This window comes from Haplochromis burtoni, unplaced genomic scaffold, assembly GCF_018398535.1.
Source record: "Haplochromis burtoni strain Fernald_Lab_line unplaced genomic scaffold, NCSU_Asbu1 Contig_98, whole genome shotgun sequence".
In the NCBI taxonomy this organism is placed as follows: Eukaryota; Metazoa; Chordata; class Actinopteri; order Cichliformes; family Cichlidae; genus Haplochromis; species Haplochromis burtoni.
Window position 1 is genome coordinate 1,248,057 of NW_024582459.1, and position 20,572 is coordinate 1,268,628.

The 20,572-nt window shown below is 40.1% G+C and overlaps 3 protein-coding genes across 7 annotated transcripts in view; 2 read left to right on the top strand and 1 right to left on the bottom strand.

Moving 5' to 3' along the window:
• Positions 1-10,269, bottom strand: part of cacna1c (calcium channel, voltage-dependent, L type, alpha 1C subunit) — a 218,234-nt gene extending 207,965 nt beyond the window's left edge. For 2 of the 4 annotated variants that reach the window (XM_042222950.1, XM_042222948.1), the window contains exon 1: positions 8,608-10,269. In XM_042222950.1, the coding sequence (XP_042078884.1) occupies positions 8,608-8,731 (124 nt within the window). In that variant the 5' untranslated portion in view covers positions 8,732-10,269. The remainder of the gene's footprint in view (positions 1-8,607) is intronic. The other 2 variants (XM_042222952.1, XM_042222949.1) reach the window with 2 other exon arrangements.
• On the top strand, positions 4,393-15,982 carry dcp1b (decapping mRNA 1B). Of its 2 annotated transcripts, XM_005927206.3 has the most exons (12): positions 4,393-4,846; positions 5,210-5,250; positions 6,133-6,260; positions 11,382-11,448; positions 11,566-11,713; positions 11,985-12,083; positions 12,244-12,369; positions 12,499-12,979; positions 13,134-13,184; positions 13,574-13,800; positions 13,924-14,136; positions 14,324-15,982. In XM_005927206.3, exons 1-12 carry the CDS (start codon positions 4,688-4,690, stop codon positions 14,399-14,401), a joined length of 1,818 nt encoding a protein of 605 aa, XP_005927268.1. In that variant the 5' UTR covers positions 4,393-4,687; the 3' UTR covers positions 14,402-15,982. The 2 variants fall into 2 exon arrangements, with proteins under 2 accessions (XP_005927268.1, XP_005927267.1); XM_005927205.3 differs by having other exon boundaries at positions 12,244-12,979.
• Positions 15,983-17,601: 1,619 nt separating this feature from the next.
• cacna2d4a (calcium channel, voltage-dependent, alpha 2/delta subunit 4a) overlaps positions 17,602-20,572 on the top strand; it is a 107,784-nt gene continuing 104,813 nt past the window's right edge. Inside the window, exon 1 of the mRNA XM_042222954.1 lies at positions 17,602-17,795. The gene's annotated coding sequence lies outside the window, so the exon portion shown is untranslated. The remainder of the gene's footprint in view (positions 17,796-20,572) is intronic.

Here is a 20,572-nt window from a genome sequence, read left to right on the forward strand (position 1 = left end):
GGAAGACGGGAGGAAGGGAATGAGTGAGAGAAGGAAGAACGGATGGAGGGCAGGTCGTGGGAACAGACAATTCTGCCCAGGGGACGCACAAACACACATACACAAATGTCCTCAGTAATGCAGCCTGCACATGGAATACCAGTTCTATTTATGACTGTTCTATATTTGTGGGCCCAGGCCCTTTGTATGTGCAAATGTGTGTGCGAGTCTAAAGCCCAGTTGGTCTCTGGGAATCTCTGTACAGGCAAACATTCAAACGCTAGTATCCCATGTGGGAAACCAACAACCTGCTGGTCAGTCAAAGGGGAATCCCCTGGTGAACAGAGAAAGATGCAAAACTTTGGATGAAAGTTATTATTTTTATTACCAATCAAAAAATGTGTACTTTTAACATTGCCCCTTAAAAACAGGAAAAAAAGCATCTGCTTTATTATCTCTTAATAACATTAATTTTTTTTTATCTTAAAAAGAAAGAAAAGAAAATGGATACTGAGCTTGAGAGTCCCTTTCAGATAAACACAAACATTGGCCCCCCTTTCACTCATTTGTAGTCCATTCTTTGTACCAGACCCTTTTCAGAGGAGTTGGGTTTTTTTTTTGTTTAGTTTAAGTCACTTAAAGTTGACCTATGAATCATTCACGCAAAACTTAGAAAAAAGAAATAAAAACATGCACCAAACTCAAGAGATGATCCAGTGCTGTGTTTACACATTCAGACCCCAAAGATAACAAGGCATAAAATAACCACTCTTTTTTTTTTTTGTTTTACCAACAAGGTGATTCCCAAGAGTTGTTAGCTAAACATTTGGTATATCCCAGTATGGTCTTTAACAAATATGTGGAAACAGGACACACAGAGGACACAACAAGTGGAAGAGACTAGTAGTATGACCTGCTCTGCCACTAAAGTATACCTGGACAGAAAAACAAGATGAAACACAATTAACACAGTCATGGACAAGCGCCCCAGAGCCCAGACTTCAACATTACTGAAGCATTGTGGGATCATCTGGACAAAAAAACAAGAAGAAAACCAGCCAAAATCTCAAGAAGAGCCTTGGATTTCCTTCAAGAAGCCTGGAGAACTATTCCTGAAGACTACTTAAAGAAGATCTAAGAAAGCATGCCTAAGAAAGTTCAGGCTGTACTGGAGAATAAAGGTGCTCAAACACCTCCTTTAAAACTCATTTGAATTGTTCACACTGTTATTGCCGTACATACTATATTGCTATGTAAGTTTGCACATGTTTCAGTAAATCACTGCACTAATTTTCATGGAAAAATATAAATAAATAAGTGGTGATTCAAGACTTTTGCATGGTACTGTATAAACTCAAGTTTTTATATTTAAAGTCTAATGAGGACCTAGAAGAAAAATGTAATGTCTACCAGTATCTAGATGTATGGCTGAAGATAGTCCCAGATTGAACAATGTAGGAAGGCTCATTCAATCATTGTGGTCATTATCTCACCTACAAAGATATTCCCTTAAAGTAATAAATGATACAGTCACATGACAAAGAACGTTTTCACTGGACTCTATGCAGACTTGTGAAAAACAAAGTACACTCTCATCTTGATGCATTCTCAATCATCCAGGTAAGTAAATCTCCAAAGGTTGATTCTGTTCATCTGGACGTAGCATTTTCATCAAAGTGACTTCTTCAGTCTCAGCTGGCTGCAGGTTTCCCCACTGCTTTCACGGGAATCAAGAAGATAAGTAGCAGCCAGCTTATACCAAAGCATTCTCGAGTCAAATGTGAGGCCATCAGTCTGACAGCTAAATCTTGGCTGAAATCAGGTCGTGCAACAGGACGATGCCAAGTGCACCAGCAAATCTACAACAGAATAGCTGGAAAATAAAAGTATCTAGGTGTGGCAATGACCCAGCCGAAGTCCAGACTTCAGCCTGATTGAAATACTGTGGTGGGACCTTAAGACAGCTGTGCATAAACAAATGCCTGCAAACCTCAATGAAATGAAGCAACATTGTAAAAAAGAGTGAGCCAAAATTCTTCTACAATGATGTGAGAGCCTGTAAGGTCCTACAGGAAACGATTACAGGAGTTTTTGGTGCTGAAGGGGGTTCTACAAACTATTGAATAATAAGGTGTATTTATTTTTACATGAGTACTTTTAGTACTTTTAAATATGTACATATAACAGTGTTTTACATGATGTTACTATTTTTTCTTTTCAGCAAACATCAGTTTGCATTTCCTTTAATATATAAAATAATCTTTCAATGTGTCTAGTACAGTATAGCACAGTGGGCATATAGAAACACAACACCCCAGAAAACAATGCTTATCCAAATCTTGCTATTCCAACACTCTGTCCACCAGATAAATCCATGCATCATTTCTGCCTGGGAGCCAATCATGAGCATCTCATGGTGTGTCCCCACTAGTCCACCACTAAAGACATCTATTCAGTCTTGACTGATTATCGGCAGTATTGACCTGCTGATGGATAAGTCATTAGCCTCATCATTTACTAACTCACACCCTGAACAAACAGATAAATAACACTCCGACAGACGTGCATGTGCGCCTTGAAACACACACAGCACTAAATCTCTGACAAATAGGCTCATGCTAAATCACCAGGAGGTTATTTTCATCTTAATGGAGACATGCGTGTCTTGGCCTGACCTGGAAGTGTTTCATTCATATTTAAGAGAAGGATTTGTGTACAGCCTTGGCGTGGTGAACCCTTCACCTTTAAACATCTGAAGCAGATATTTTTATCCAGTGTTTCTTGGGCTGAGTGAATAGCTGGATGTTTTTCTTTTTTTTAATTGTTTTTCTCAAGGACACTCTGATACAGCTCTTGATTTTACATGTCAGACTTGTGCCAGGTTTAATTACTGAAGCAACTGTTAGCGTACCACTGTTACACTAATGAGAAGAAGTGCCTATATAAAGCTAAACAGTAATTTAGTGATGAAGAGCTTCTCTGTGATTTCAAGTCAGAGTATTACGTATTGTGCAATCACTATCAGAAGGAAGAAGAGGAACGAGGCCGGGCTCATATGTTCACTTGAAGAGTTTGCTATGCCTGCTCAAGCACCCTTGAAACAGAACAGAATGTGTTGAACTGAATATAGAGAATCATTGTCAGGTGATATTGTCTGATATGGCAATTGCTGAGATGAATTTCAAGAACTTACAGTCCTGAAAGTCCTGTTCCTGTATCAGTTACTGTCCTGTCCTTGAGTATTAATTTCAGGCAGGATGTGTCTCATTTCTGAAGCCTAGAGCTGGTAGATAATGTAAACCAAAAAGAAGAAGAAACAGTTTGAAATGACCTAGGAATAAGGGGAAAAAGATTTTTGCATAACAGTGGGATAAAAAAAATGAAATCCTTTTAATATGCCTGACAAATGTTCGCTTTAACTGTCAACTTTGTAAAACTTCACTAAGTAGGCTATCTTAACTGGGTCCAACAAGACACTAAAAGACTTTCAAGAAAAGGCTGCCTTTGCCCTTCTTCTCTCCTCTTTATCACTCCTTATTGAGCACAAATGGCTGAAAAACTCCTGATGTGACTCAGGACCAGAAAAAAAATGCAATTAAGAAAAATCTATCTCGACACTGAGATAGAGGTTATTTTCTTATGAAACGGAAATCTTTTAAGATGGATAGATGTCCATTTTAGAATATAAGTGGTTTTGCTTTTGACTGCTTGTGTCTACTCTTCTTTTTATGTAGACAACAAGACATTAAATATATTTGCAATGTAAGCCTTCTTACAAATACGCCTGTTTGTATTCTTCCTTTGCATTTAGATCAAGTCCAGCTCTTGCAATGAAATGGGAAAGGATGGATGCCCGATTTAGCCATCCCTTTGGCGCCTCCTAGTGCATTTGAAGGGTGATGTTAGAGAGGATATGGTGCCATCAGTCATCATCACTGAAATATACCCTACTTAACAGAAAGGTGAATGATAGAAGAGAAACGTCAGCTGCTTACTTTTAGGACACACACACACAATTAATGTAGCATGAAACAAGATAGCTTTAAATTAAAAAAAATACTAATGAACTCTCAGTGTACAGCAAAATATAATTTCTTTCTGTCTCACACACACACACACACACAAACACACACACACACACACACACACACACACACACACACACACACACACACACACTACATAACAATACCATTATTATATATAGACAATATAAATAATTTAGCAAGCCCTTTTGATATAACATTACCTCATCTGACGTCAGTATAGTCTGTACTGATGACAGAGATATAATTAAATGAATGCTACCTGCAGCTAGAGAGCATAATGTACATACTGATATAATCATGGACGGTTTGTATAAGGAAATATATAGGAAATTCAGTGCAGTTGACTGCAGGACAGCTCCATCGATTTCTCGACGTTGATTGTGAAGGCTGAAATCGGCAGCTGCTGCGCAACTACTCACGTCTTCGTTGTTTACAATCTCGGTGAAATATGGCCATTTTCAAACTCACTCGTAGCAGTTAGAGCTAGGGAGTGCTTGACTTAGTTTTTTAATTATCAATTTTTAACTTGAAAAATAGAATACTGTGCAGCCATCGATTTAACTCCCCTTTCCTTTCCGTTTGTTTGGATTTTACCTCTTCTTACTGTGAGTCGGTAGCCGTTAAAGCTAGTTGACAAGCTAGCGTCTCCATAGGGAACAATGACAGCGACTTCAGCAGGTAGCAGTAGCTCTCTTGCCGCTAAAGGACTGGATATAAGTCTGGCTGCTCTGCAGCGACAAGACCCATACATCAATAACATTGTGGACCTGGCGAGCCAAGTTGCCCTGTATACTTACAACAACAGGACAAATGAGTGGGTAAGCCGGAGGGTTGGTGAATGTATCATGTGCTAACTTAGCTTTGTCACTCTGCCCGTTCGGCGCGCTTTGACAGATTGAAACTAATTCAGCTTATAGGAGTAAGAGACTATTGTTATTAACGTTATTTTCCATAAAAATAAAAATTGTTGTTGCTATGTTATGTTTTACTTCACATTATATTTGGAGAGTTCCCTGAAATGTGCTATTTTGACTATTTCGTCACCTACAAAAAGTCAAAATACTGGACTTCTTTTTGAAAGAATAGCGAGCTGGTGCACAAGTTAATATCAACAGAGATAAGGTTGAGCAATTATGACATGGAGTTGCTTTAATTAATTTTGTTGTCTTTTTTGTTTTAAGGAGAAGACAGAAGTGGAAGGTACTCTTTTTATATATACAAGGTAATGAAAATGTTAACGCTGTTAATCATTGTCATTTGAGACACATTTACTAAATTACAAACTGTTAAGCTGGCATGAACGGGACGTAACAAAACTGAACTGAGTTTGATAATATACAAAACTATAATAATATATAATGTGACCTAAAAGCAAAAGTTTTGGCAGTGCAGCAATGCTCAGGGAAACTGCAAGGTTACCAAGAGAAAGCCTCTTTTTTCTTTTAACAGAACATAGCAGCACAGCTTAGGTTTGCAAAGCTGCATCTGAATAAACCACAAGAATCCTGTCCTTTTGAGAGATGAGGCAAAAGTGGAGATGCACAGAGCTGAGAAAACCAAACTCAGCATATCAGAACAAACGCATCATACCAGCTGTCGAGCACGGTGGTGGAGGGTTGATGATTTAGGCTTGTTTTGCAGTGACAGGACCTGGATACCTTGTAGTAATTGAGCCCACCATGAGGATCAGATCTGGGGCCATCTGTTTGACATCTAATGCTTGGCTGAAATTGGGTCACGCAAGATGACAATAATCCCAAGCATAGCAGTAAATCTGCAACAGAATGACTGAAAAAGAAACTAATGAAGGTGGTGCAGTGACCCAGTCAAAGTCCAGACCTCAACCTCAACATGACTGAAATTCTGTGGTGGAACCTTAAGAGAGCTGCACATAAATGAATGCCTGGAAACCTCAATGAAAAGAAGCTCCACTGTAAAGCAGAGTGGGCCAAAATTCCTCCACAATGATTTGAGAGACTGATAAAGTGAGACAGTGAAATTATTATTACTGCTGACGGTGGTTCTGCAAGCTACGTGACATACTTAGTTTTTCCACAGGACTACATAGAATATGACACTATATTCTGCTGTCTTCAAATTTCAGGTTGGCCTCTCCTAGGCATGGTTTTACCATTATGAACCGGCTCAACATGCAGAATCTGACAGAGCCACTCACCAAAGACCTGGACTTCCAGCTCCAGGACCCGTTCCTGCTTTACCGCAACGCACGATGTAAGGAGAAACTGACTGACTGAATACACTGCAGTGATTTAATGCCATGTGAACTGTGCTTTCTTACTGCTAGTGTTTTTTACCATCACACCAAAAGGGGAAGTAAAGTATTTTACCTAAACTTCTGAAGATTAGTCAATTCAAAGACTATCAAAGACTCTGTATCGTTTGAAATGTTTACAGTAAAAAAAGACAACTGCATCGATATCCACAAGATATCGATGTAAAAGATGATGACATGATAAAAGTGCCCAAAGAGTCCAGCATGCGCTTCATTAAAGTAGGAACTAGTAATTCCATATAAGGAACTAAGCTAAGGTACTCCAGTGAATTTTATCAGGCTGACTCCGAGACCTACATATGGCTCCCACATACACAAACACATTGTTGAGTGTGGCTCTGGGACAAGAGTCTGACAGCACTACAAAATCAGCCAGCGGAGATTAGATACGCTGCAACTGTCACTGATAATCTAAACACACATACATACACTCAGAAGTCGCTGGCACACACAGACCTCCCTCCCTGCCTCGGTCTCCCTCCATCAGGCTTAGTAAATGGCAGGTGGAATGCTGTGTTTAGATACCACTGAATTCCTTGTGCCTGCTTTGATCCTCTTACTGTAGTGCTTCATTTTTCTTACTGACACAAAGCCATTATTAAACATCCTGAAGGCTCAGAGAAATGATGCGTCTGGCATAAACTTTGCTCAGTGACCTCATTACACCTTTTGCACCAGCCTTAAATGCACGCGGGGTGCATTAAAGATGATCTGTGATAGCGCTGGCCTGTGGTCAGAGCATCAGTAATGGAGAATGAATCTAAAGTGAGCTAACAGGCTTATCCATGGAAGGAGCAAACTTTAACAGCATATAAAACTAGTAATCAAAACACAGTTAATGATGGTTTCCTCTGATAAAATGCAATTATGGGGAGGAGTTATGACTCAAAGAGTCGGTGGTTACATGGCAAACCTAATGGTCTACCCTAATGACTCTATTTGATTACGATGATTGAATAAAGATGATAAAACATCAGAAAAGGAGCTATGCAAAACAATAGTAGCAGAAACAAACAATGGTATTAAAACAACCAGACAAACTGCACCTCAGATGCTGTGAAAAACATCTAAAGTTCAGCATGACTAAGCCAACATTCACTGAGCGGTTCCAGGATGATGGTGTTTGTGTGGTGTCCTTCCAGAAAACTGCATAAACAGGGCCAAAATTTATATTGCTGTAAATGGTTTTTCATTGTCTGAATCATAAGCTGCTGGTAATGCTGCCAGTCCTAATGCGCCGTGACCTCTGTGTGGACGGGGCCGTGGAATCTTATCATTAGATAAACATGTTGCTCTCAGCGCTGCTGTAACTTCCTGGAATGACCGTTGGCACAAAGTGGCAACCAATGCTAAAAATAAAGCACGGAGATATACCAAAGAACAAGGCAATATTTAGGGAGGAGATATTTGCCCAAAGCAAGGCATTATTTATCCAGGCACATATCTTAGTCTACATGATTAAAAGGAAGACTATTTAAAGTCCTGTCTAGCATCTGCACTTGTAATGTTCAGTTGCCCCGTTATTCACATACAGCTGTTCAGCTGATTTTTGTGAATTTTGGCTGTTGCTGATGAGCAATATAGAGCTAAAACTTGTATGATCTAATTTTTATGATTTTGACAAATTTTCGAATCTTTCTTGCAGCTTTGGTTAGAACTCATTATCAGTCCAGCAGTAAATTGTATTGTTTTTTTCTTGCACTATACTATCTATACCCTGGTAACAAAAATCTGCCTTTTTATTATCATGCATAAGCATGTCAAATGGACTCACAAATTTGACTTACCAGAGTCGCGCTTTAATGACTTTTTGTGGCAGTGGTTAACAAATGAATGAGGATTAGGTGATGAGAAGTTAATAGACTTCTGTTTCAACACAGTGGGTGGAAAAACATCAGTGAGGTAATAAGATGAATCGATGTGCAGTTAAAATGATATGATAATGACAGTTGACACACCCTGACTTCTGTGCTTTTTACTCTTCAGTTGCACAGATGCTTTCATGCAACGTGGACTTCTAGTGTATTACAAATCGATGTACTGTGATAGCATAGCATAGCATCTTTATTTATAACGGACTTTACATCCAACAATGTTGACCAAGTGCTACAAATATAAAACAGGTAAAAGGTCGTGAGCATCATCCTAATCAGTCATTTCCACCCCTAATATCAGCACTTAGATTTAACACTGATATGGGTCGGATCGTCTGGTATGTAATCCACTGGTATGTCTGGTATGCCATATATCTAAGAAGTACATCAATGGCTATATGGAGATTCTTACCTCCAGGTGGGATGTATCGATATCCCAGGTCTCTCTCTGTCACCAGCAATCCTCTAAATCTGACTTCGGGTTCCTCCTGCAGCCTCTCATGTTTAGGTTTCCTCTCAAACAGGCCCCTCAGCATGATCTCTCAGTGTTCTCACAGTCCGATGATGATGTTACCTCTTTCTGTCTCCACAACGTAAAAGTTGCTCAGACCTGATATTAAAAAGCAGTGCCAGTAATTACTTATCTGGCCAATAGATGCCAAACGCGATGCTCCGCTTCCTTTTTCGTCTTTAGGACCACAGATCTACTGATGGCGCTGTGTAAATATCAGGTTGTACACATACAGGTTTCCCAGTAGTTCTTTATTATGAGGGTTTCAGATGCAGAAGAGCAATTTGAACATCCTTGTAGTTAAGTCTCAAGAGGAAGGTGTAACAGAAGTGGTATACGAGACTTTACTAGCTGTGAATGTCAATATTTACTCCTCCTCCAGTTTTCCCCGAAATGTCTTCTCATGCAACAGCATCAGTTTGCTTTACTTCAGGAGCACGTAATTCCTGAAAAACCTCCAGGAAACTAAACGCTGGCAAAAAGGATGTTATTACTCTTCCTCATGACTGATACTATGAACTTCCTTCACAAAGGTGATCTCATACTGCAGTGAAAGTGTACCAAATTTATCTTGGTCATTACTTCTGCTTGTAAATTTGTCTGAATTTATGACTCTACTAAAGGTAAACAGTCTCACAGTAACAGAGTAACTGAAATGTCAACTTTAAGCGTTGTTTCTCAAACATAAAACACAAGACTTTTTTTTTTTTTTAAAGTGTCCCGTTGAAGAGTTTCTAAAGGCTGGTGCTTTCTGATGGGCTGCTATATCGTAGGTGCAGAGGGTTTCAAAGGACCACACAGGTTCAGTTGTGAATCACTTACAGGCTTTGCTGGGTTTCCAATATATTTTGTTCAAACCGTAACAGACAGGCTGTGTCTGTGGTGGTTTTTGAAGCTGTCACTCTTCCTGATATCAGTCTCAAGCTTAAGTTGTAGTCCTGCTGAAGTTGTCGTCCCACGTGGCCGTTCAGTGGAGTTCCCGGTCGAGTTGGTTTGGTACTTTGCTCAAGGCATACATTTCAAAAACCCCTCTGTCTTTCTCTTTCAATTTCCAGTGTCGAGTGGAGCTCTCTCTTTCTCCCTCTCGAATTTGTAACCTTATGGCCACAACCACTTTTCGGCTCTCTCGCTCGCTCTCTCTCTGTATCGCTCTATCGCCCTCACATTTTTTTTCTCTTTCCTATCTTGTTGATATAGTTTCTACAGGTCCTGTTGGTGTGGAAGTCTTCTATTTTAAAAGCACATGCACATCTTTTATCTTATCTTCTTCTCCCTTTCTTTGAGACTGAGAGAGAGCAACATGCTGGCCAAATGGAGTGTCTAATGTCTGAAATGTCACAGGTTCTTTTTAGTATTCACTGACATGTTTCTATTTTGATGTGCTTAACGATCTCCCCTGTAACACACTTCACTTCTTTCCATTCATCTTGCTCATTTTTCCTCCATTTTCCAGCTGTCAGACTTTCACCGTGTCTCTCTCCGTCTCTGTCGAATAGTCTCATCCCCTGTGAGCACACTGAGCACTAAGTGGCTCTGGCTCCACCAGTCAGCCTCCCACTGCAGTTACTTATTTGGTCCTGGGCTTATTTTCCCAGGCTCAACTGAACTCTCTGTGTACGTATGTGTCTCAGCCTCTCCCTCTCTGTCTGTTCCCCTCATCCACTTTGACCTCGATGCCTTACCCAGCCCCATTTGTAGCCAAGTGGGTGTGTATTTTTGCTCATGTCTGTGTGTGTGTGTGGGAATGTGTCTTGTATTCAATTGGATTACATAAAAACTTAGTCATGGTATAGACCCCACTGATTGCTCTTTTTTTTTTTTTTTACCTTACTTACTTATCTTTGCGTTACTTAAGTTTTTCTCTGTACTTAATTTACTCTCATCTTTTACTCTTTGCCTCTTTTCTTTTTGGGGATTGGGATCTTCCCCAGACATCAACAAACAGCAGCAAAGTTGTTTTTGTCTTGGGCAGAGTAGCACCATGAGTATTGCTAGAGCCCTCCACTCACATGTCTTCTCATTTGATAAACTTGTCGTGCAGGTTGAACATCCAAGTTGATAAAGGAAAAAGTTCAACGACTTCAGGATCTGGGCTTCTTTAGAACATCACGGGAAATTAATTTTTTCCATGCAAAATTCTAAGCCCTTCCTTAGTGGCTGCAATTAAGTGGTTATGCAACAACGATTAATCTTTCAAAAGAAAGCACAAATGCAAACAGTAAAATTAATCACTTTGTAAAGTAGTTCATCCCATCTACAAAACTGGGCAAGTGTCTTTTTCCTCCCTTGCTGACCGTGTTTACGTAGATCAGGGCACTCCTGGGGCCCATGTTTCATTGTATAATTGCATCGCTGGCTTTTGTTCCCATTGGCTTGGCTGGGAAATGACTCATTTTAAACCCTGGGGTTATACCCACCAGGGCTAATAATAAACAGTTTATCTATCTGTTAGGTCTGCACTGATGTCATTGCAGCAAAATCGTGCTACAGCATGGCTACGCATTCATTCAATTGTCTGGGAAACTCATTTTGTTGTCTGCTGACCTGGACTGAGCAGACAGTTTTATTATTACACCAAGCTAACTAGATTTTCAACTGGGTGATTACTGCAAATAATTTGCTGGATTTTTGTTAATGTAATGTGCTCAAAAGTTCAATTCTGTCTTCTTCCCCAGTGGCAATCCATGGGATTTGGTTCTATGATAAGGAGGACTGTCAGCGCATCGCCCAGAGGATGAAGATGTAAGTAACTGTAATTGGATGATCTTCAAAACAAGATTTGGTTTGCTTAAAAATGACTAATGAGTTATGGACCAGCTGCCAAAGCTTGACAGAAGACTCTTTTATTCATGTGTGCAGTCTGACCCAGCAGGAGCAGGTCCTGGCTCAGTCCCAGGGTGGTTGGTTATCCCCAGGAGAAGTAAGAGCAGGGGGAGGGGGAAAAGGTGAAGCAAAGGGAGTGGACATCATCCAGATGTTAACCAAAGCCCGCACAGAGTATGATAAGGTATGTGCACACTGTAGGATTTTGAAGAGAATAAAACAATTAGAACAACACAGATTAAAATGCTGGGAATAGCTAAGCCCTAATAATCTTTGCATTTACATTTGTTCATTTAGACCTATAGGATGCAGGGAGTATTTTCTAGGATCCTCAGTTAGTCACTTATAGTAATCTACTTTTTTTGGCAATTTTTGTGATATAGTTTTTATGTATTTATTTACTTATTTTGTTAATTGTCTGTCCTTTGTCTATTTTCTCTGTGCACCTGTCTTAGGAAAAATCAACCTCAGAGCCAAAGGAGATTGGTGGCAGCAGTGTTCTTTATGGAAACCCCCACCTGATTAAACCAATACCCGTTAAACCAAACACTCAGGTAGAACACCCAGTTTAACCCTGTTAAAATCACATTTTTCATGTACAAAAGAGAGTTTGTAATGGTTTTCTTCCATTGTTGTGTATAAAACCCTGCTAGTGTTGTTTCTGTTTGTGCCTCTAACTCATCTTTCTTATTCTACTGTGCTTCTCTCATCCAGGACAATGAAGGTGCTGAGCCCAAGTCTCTTTCTTTGGCTACTCTGTTTGGCTCTCAGCAACGTTCAACTAAACCTGACTCTGACCCTTTTGCAAATGCTCCAGCACTGGGATCATCAGCGGGAAAAGTATCTCGCCCGCCTGTAGCTCGCACACTCACCTATGATGATACAGTGAACTCTGGCAGAAATGTGGCCTCTGATGGAGGAATCAAGGCTGTGGAAGATGGAGCAAATGTTGTTTCTGGCTTGTTGCAGAGTCCCTCAAGCGCTCACCAGCAGCAGCACTGCCCGGCCATCGCAAAGCTCATGCAGGGACAGAGAGGTGTCGGGACTGTGGGAGGGGTGCTTCAGACCGTGTCCGAGTCCCCCGAGAACCGGCTGTGTGACAACGGGGTGCCGCTGGAGCATCACCACCACCACCATCATCTTTACCACCATCAGCAACAACAACACCATCACCAGCATCAGCTTCATCCTGATCCAATCAGGAGACTTTTCCAAACCCAACCACCTCCTCTACCCACCACCTCTTTCTCCTCTGCAACCCCTAATTGTTGCTCCAACCCTTCCTCTCTACAGCAGAACCCTCATCTCTCCTCCCAGCCTGTAATGGTGAATTCTGTGTCACGCTCTCACCTTCAAGCACAACAAAGCCAGCAGCTGTTTATCAGCTTGTCCAATTCTCAACCTGAAATTAAGCAAAACAGCCAGACTGCTCCAGCTGCACAGGGAACAGGTGGGAAAATCTTTTGTGTTAAGTGTTCACAAACAAACAAGCTAACCCTGTACTGAATCAGTGTGCTACATACATTTTTATAATTACAATGCTAATAAACTATGGGAAGAATAACTTTTCTATAGTTTTAATGGGATTCTCCTTGCTTTACCAGGTTTGTTGTCATCTCAGGTGACCAGTAATCAAGTCATTCAACCTTCACAAGGTATAGTATTCAAGTTTTTTATTGTTTGCAGTCGCTAACTAGCAGGGTTTTAGTGTTGTGCACAAACTTAAGCCGATCGTTACTGAAGCTCTAACCAATTTTTCCAATAATTTGAAACTACATATAAACAGTAGTTAAATTAAGAAACTGCAGAGGAACTTTTTTTTTTCCCCAGTTACAAGACACATTATCTGTAGTAAGTTCCATTGCAGTGTTTACCCACAGGACTGGAGCTCATACATGTACATGCATGCACAATGCACGGAAATCCACACTTTTGGAAATGATTTACTGTAGAGTGCACTCACCAACCACTTCATTAGGTGCACCTGTTTAGCTGCTCATTAAAAGTAATTCTTGTTTTTGGTACCTTCGTGCTTTCTCGTCAGGATTGTCTCACGTGCCAGGTATGGTGTCACCTCAGGAGCTCCTCCAAAAGCTCCAGTTGGTCCAGCAGGAGCAGAGCCTGGCCTCTAGTGAGCCACCTCGGATCTGTCCAGGACTGGCTCCTCGATTCCTGGGGCCAGCCCAAAACCAGGGTGCATGCGTGATTTTAGGCACAATCCCAAACCCAACTGCAGCCACTGCAGGTCAGAAAGCTGCGCTGCAGTTACAGGTAAAGCCCAGTGTAAACAGTTAGTAGTTGATTTTATCAATTATATAAACAGAGCAAATGGCAAATGCTAGTTAAATTGGTGACTTGATAGCTGCAACAGTACATTGCCCCCTGTCTGTGCAGGTGATCTCGCCTCAGAGGATACCAGCCACTGTTGCCCCAAATCTGCTCCTTTCCCCGAGTATGTTCACTCAGACAAAGCCTAGCAGTGGGTTGTCTGCAGTTGGTCAGGAGAGCTCCCACACACCCTCAACTGTGCCCAGACCCCCTCTGCAGGAGGAGGTCAGAATCCTTTCCAGAAATCAGCTTCAAGCCACACTGCTGCATCTGATACAGGTGATTATTCCTTAAAGTTTGTGGTCTATTATGGCTTCACAACGGGGCTCGCTGTCCAGTTGTTGTGCTCACGTTGTAGCCAAATCAGTGCAGTTGTTTTGTTTGCAAAGAGAAAAACAGAGAATAAGCAAAAACAAACACACACACTTGAGGATTTTGTATGAAGTTGCCTGCTTGTGTATTTCAGAACGACAGCTCATTCCTGGACTCCATCTATGAAGCCTATGCCAGCCGCTTTGCTAAGGACTCCAGCAACAAGTATTGATGCAGCTTCACACCCTCGTTCTACACACGCACCCTTCCCGGAGGCTACTTCTTACACCTCATATGGATGCACCACTTCCTATTCCAAATCACACACACACGTACTTAAACACACACTCTGTACCTCCTCTGCACTCTATCGTTAGGAAGCCTGACTCTGTTTGCTCCAAGCCAAGTCTCTTGTTGCACAAAGCTATCACAAGTAACATCATGTTCAAAAAAAAATTGGTTTAGTCTGTTGAATACAGATTTTACCCTTGACCTCACCCTTTGAGTCTTTAGCAAAAACAAAACATGCTGCAAGCCTTCCAGTTTTCCAGGATGTTTCTGATACTCTTTCTTTTCCAGTAAGTGTAGCAATATTTCCTTTCAGTCAGTTGTCTCACACCAGCCAGCCTTTAACAAAAAAGTCTTCCTAGTCTAGAGCTAAAAGACATCTTCAGATATTATTTTAATCTCTTTTTATTTTACTTGGGCATAACAGGTTTGTGTATTTTACCACCAACAGGTTTTTAAATCTGTTATTACATTGTCGTGATGACTTTTATTCCTATCCTTTTTAACAGACACGAGCAGTGATAAGTGTCTACATTGTAATTTTAGTTAACTAACTGTTGTCAGCTGGTGCATATTGAAGTGGACGAGCAAAGCAAAATGTGAAGGAAAGAAAAGAGGGTTTTTTTGCAGCACTTTCTGAATATTATAATGTGTTTGAAGGAAAGGGAAAGGAAGGAAAACGTCAATGTCAGTCCAGCTTAAAAAGACAAGAAAATTACAGGAACCTGACAACCTGCACTACCTCACAGAGAACTAGTTTGGTGGTATACCTGTGTTTTAAATCAAGTGGCATAAAGGTGATTGGTTTACGTCGCATAGTAAGGAATTTGTGTTCGCTTTATGTAAAGAGATTTCAGAAAATTAAATATCACCTAAGCTGATAAACGGTTCTAAACAAATGAAGCCTAGAGTGGTCTATTAATATGATTTAATAATCTGAAGCTTAGAAAATTTGGTTAATTAAATCATCAACAGCAACATTGTTAATTGTTCAGGCTTGTTGTAGACCCCGGTGGAGATTGAACATAAAATTTAAAAGGTTTTATTGCATTTGCACAATACTGTTAAACTACTTTTGCCACGTAAAGTGATATTTCTCATTCAGTTGTTCCTCATTCAGCACTTAAATTGCCTACATTTTTTCAGAGTCAGGGTTTTTAGTTGGTGATTAACGTGCGTGTTAAACTCATAGCCAGCCTGGACAGTAGCTACCAGGCAGAAGCAGCAGCAAAAGCAGAGAATATCATTCAGGAAAAAAAAGAGGAAGATTTTATTCCCTATTTTTTTTACTCAAGAAGAAAATTGTACAAATAACCAGCATGTATTTAAAGGTATATCAGAATGTAAAGTTTAAGATTTTACAGCATATTGTCAGATGCTGTTTTAATTCAAAAGTCATCTGTACTGTTTCTGTAACCAGAATATTAAAATGTTTCTATGGGCTTTTTTTTTCTTTTTGGCTGGGATGTTTTCCCATTACATAAACTGGAATATATTTTTATTGGCTATTAAATGTTAAAAAAAAAAAAAACTGTCTGTTGTTGTTTTTTTGTTGTCCTCATATATTTGTTGGGCACAACCTGAAGTAATTTCAGTAAATTTACGCTCAGCAGCCACTACATTAGGTGCTCTAGTTTAACTGCTTAGTAATGTAAATATCTAAATAGCCAATCACAAGGTGGGAACTGAATGCATATTGCCATTTGGACATGGTCAAAAGGACTTTCTGAAGTTTAAATTGACCATGAGAATGAGGAAGAAAAGTTATTTAACGTACATTTATTACAACCAAGCAGGATCTAACTTTGATGGTGGCTCAGCTCACTTTTCTATTTCATTACAAAAAAAGATGAGGGCAGATTAAAGTTGCCACCTTTACAGCCTACACTACAAATTCAAATATAAACAACTATCTGACTGCACCATGAACCAATGTGTATAATAATTATAACCTCATAATACCCTGTTAGCAAATTTGTTTTATGTGAGATCATGCTTTAAACATAACCTCATCTCAAACTTTGTTCTAAATATGAGTTCACTGTACTCAAATGGGCTCCACAGTCACCAGATCTCAGTCCAATAGAGCACCTTTGTGATATGTTAAGGCACATCTGAAGGCAAAGGGCGCAAGCTTTGTACAAGCAAGGTGTACCTAGTGAAGTGTATGGAACAGACCAACCTCGATCATACAGCGTGAGTTTTTTTAGTAATAAATTGCTCCCTGTTTTTGACGGTTAACTAAAGACACAGTAAAATACAGTTTAATAAGGTTTCTGGCATCAGCGTAATTTTAACTGGAACGCTGGAACATTTGGTCGCACTTTCAGGGCTTATGTATAAATCACGTCCACATCAGCACAGGAAGTACCCGCTTAATGGATGTTGTGTTTGTGAAACTGCTCTTGCCTTCAAATGGCAATTTGATCATTTCATTATACATAAACTCAGTGTCCCAAACACTCAAGACAAAAACCTGTGCAGGTTTCACAATGCCATAAGCCGTGTACATAGATGAGAAGTAGATTTCTTGTATAGAAATGCAAATGTAAACAAAATCAGCCTGCAGATTTGGATCATGTGATATGGCTAAAATCACCAGAACTGGCACCGAGTCTGCTTTCACAAGTGCTATTTACTGTCAGGAACGTCAAACATCACTTTTTACACAGGCTCATTGCGCTCTCCCTCCCAGTAGATTAGTGTGGGAAAACTAGGCTTCCTCTCCTCTCCCTTCCTGCTTCCTCTCCTCAGCCAGCCTTGTCATGGATTCTACTTACCATTAACTTCAGTAGCGGCGTAGCGGATTCGTTTATCCAAAGCAGAGTTAAACTTTGATTCAAATAAAAGAGTTAATGGTGATCTTTGTGAATGTCAGGGTGGATGGATAATATTTTTAAGACTTTTTATGAGTACATTTTTATTAAGGGATGATGCCCATACATGCACACATATTCTTTTTTCTAAGACCCGGAGGTTCCAGACCATTGCTTTAGCTGATGGAGCTAAATGTAAGGGCTGACTATTAGCCCTGGCCTAGAGTAATCAATGACTTCTGGTGTGTGTGTGTGTGTGTGTGTGTGTGTGTGTGTGTGTGTGTGTGTGTGTGTGTGTGTGTGTGTGTGTGTGTGCCCTTGCCCAGAGAGGCGGAGTCTCTGATTTGTATAGGGACTCCAGATCACTTTTGTCAGTGCTGTATTCTCAAAAGGAAGATATTGTGCAGTGGTCTACTTTAAATTTCAAGAAAATATTCGTGTAATTCTTCTCACTTTCCTAGTCTCAGTCTTTCACTCTTCAAACACAGGCTGGGACAATAAGCCAACTCTGCAGGAGCACAGGTGAGTAATACTTTCTTTGGGGATATCTGCTCTAGTACCGTAGTGTTAGTAGAAGTGTGTTTAGCATGTAAATCATAAAGTAAGGATGCCAAGCTACATTTAAAATTGAGATTAGAAAAAAAAAGGAATTTTTTGATAGAAAAGTGCATTTTATAAGACCTTCAGATTCCTTTATTGTCATATGACATTTAAAACTGAGCCAGGAGCTAACTCGATTAGTTAACTAAAGAAGAACAAATGGTAGGTTCTCCAATAATAAAAGTCTCACTTAAATAATAAATATACACATGTTCTCTCTGATGTACACTTGTGTGCTGCCTAAATCCCTGCATTTCCGAACTGTGTGAACATGCAGTTAAATGCAGTTAGTTGGCCTCTGCACACCACCACAGTGGACTTTAAATCAAAAAGCAAGATATGACTGAAGTGCAGACTTCCAGATTTAATTCAAGGAATTTATCAAAAGTATTGCATAAGCTGTTTAGGAATTTCAGATGTTTTTAAGCCCCTCCCCCATTTTCAGATACTCATTATTCTGGTACAAGTGAATTGTGGATTCATCTGTCCAATTTCCTGAGCATGCTCACTTATAGGTTTTCTGGCAAAGACTAATTTAGCCTTCCTGTTCTCGAGTGTAACCAGTGATTTGCACCCTGTTGCAAACCACTCTATTTCTATTCATGAAGCCTTCTCTCGATTGTAGACTCCGATTGTAGACTGATGATACACCCACCTCCTCAAAAGTGTGTTCTCGACTAGGTTAGCTGTTGTCCGATCATCCCCTTTAGTTTCAGAGCTTAGACTTCATCCCTAGCATCAGTGATCTGGGTCAGCTTGGGAGTAGGAGTCCCACAGCTGTTGTGCACTACTGGTGTGCGTGCGTGGTTGTACATGGTACTTACATGCTTGCCTGATTGCCTCTGTGTGGTGGTGCATGTCGCTACTGTTTGTTATCAATTTGATCCCTTCCTGCGTCCACCGCAGCCATAATGCTTTATGTGCACTGCCAAATTGTTTTATAGCATTTTCATAATAGCAGGAGCAGATGTTTTACTGTCGCTCTCTCTCGTGGGTGTGTACAGTATAATATGCAAAGACATGAGAGTTTAATATCTGTGTATCGTAGCAGTATTTATCTCAAGCTATATGTTGGTGCATGTATGTAGTTAAATAAAGCTTAATGATACATTATGTTTTATTAGAAATACTGATTCATACTGAAAGACAGCATCCTGAGTGGACTTCTATGAAAAGTTGTAATACCACAAGTGCAGAAGGGTACTGTGTTTATGACCTGCCCGAATTATATACGCATACATGCACTGGCCTCTTTGTTACTATGATTGCTACTACTGCGCTGGATCCCTTTAGCTTTCAGAACTGCCCTATTCTTCAAAGAATAAATTCAAAAAGGTGTTGGAAACATTCCTCAGAGACTTGAGTTCTTATTGACATGATAAATTCAACTTCTCCCATTCCACCACAACCAAAAGATGCTCGAATGGATTGAGATCTGGTGGCTGTGGAGGAAATTTGAGTACAGTGAATTCATTATCATGTCAAGGAAATCAGTTTAAATACTTTAAGCTTTGCAACGTGGTGCGTTATCCTGCTGGAAGCAACAATCAGAAGATGGACACACTGTGGTCATAAATCAGCAGCAATACTCAGGTAGGCTGTGGTGTTTAAATGATGCTCATTTGGTACTAAAAAGCTCAAAATGTGCCAGGAAACTATCCCCAGCACTATTACACCAGCAGCAGCAGCATTAACCTTTATTACAAGGCAAGATGGATCCATGCTTTCTTGTTGTTTATAGCCCTACCATACAAATGTCACAGCTGAAATCCAAGACTTATCAGACCAGGCAACAGTTTTCTAATGTTCTGGTTTCCAGCTTTGGTGATCCCATGCAAACTGTAGCCTCAGTTTCCTGTTTTTAGCTGACAGGAGTGGCCCGCTGCTGCTGTAGACCATCTTCTTCAAGATTTGATGTGTCGCACATTCACAGATGCAATTCTGCATACAGCAAAGACTGATTATTTGAGTTACTATTGCCTTCCTGTCAGCTCTAAGTAGACTGTCCGTTTTCCACTGATGTCTTGCATCAACAAGACATTTTCGCCCTTATAGGTGCTGCTGCTCAATTCATATCTTCTCTTTTTCAGACTATTTTCTCTAAATCATAGAGATGGCTACATAAGCAAATCCCAGCAGATCAGCAGTTTTTTTTAAATACTCACTAACAACCATGTCACATTCAAAGTCACTTAAATCACCTTTATTCATTCTGATGCTCAGTTTGGACTTCAGCAGACCATCTTGACCATGTCTACATGCCTAAATTCACTGAGTTGCTGCCATTTGATTGACTTATTAGATATTTGCATTAAAGAACAGTTAAGTGTAGTCTGTAGCTGGCATGTTGTTGGTATGCATGTTGTTCCCCTGTTGTCTTTCTTTAAATTAATGTCCCTCTTGCATGAGTGTCCAAACACAAAGATAAGTGGTTGGTAGACTACCATATTTTTTATTATAGGTAATGGCATTGGATACTCCATACATAAAACATGTGATGACAAACTGAAACAAATTGTTATCAGTTTTATAGATCATACTCCATAGGCTTGTTTATAAATATGGGTAATGTGGCCAATCAAATTTTTACTGAGGCAGTAGTGTGTGCCGACAATAGACCTTTTTAAACTGCAGCAACTTAACAGGCCATTCAAGGGTGGCTGACAATGTACAGTGTGGGCCATTTATATGGATACACC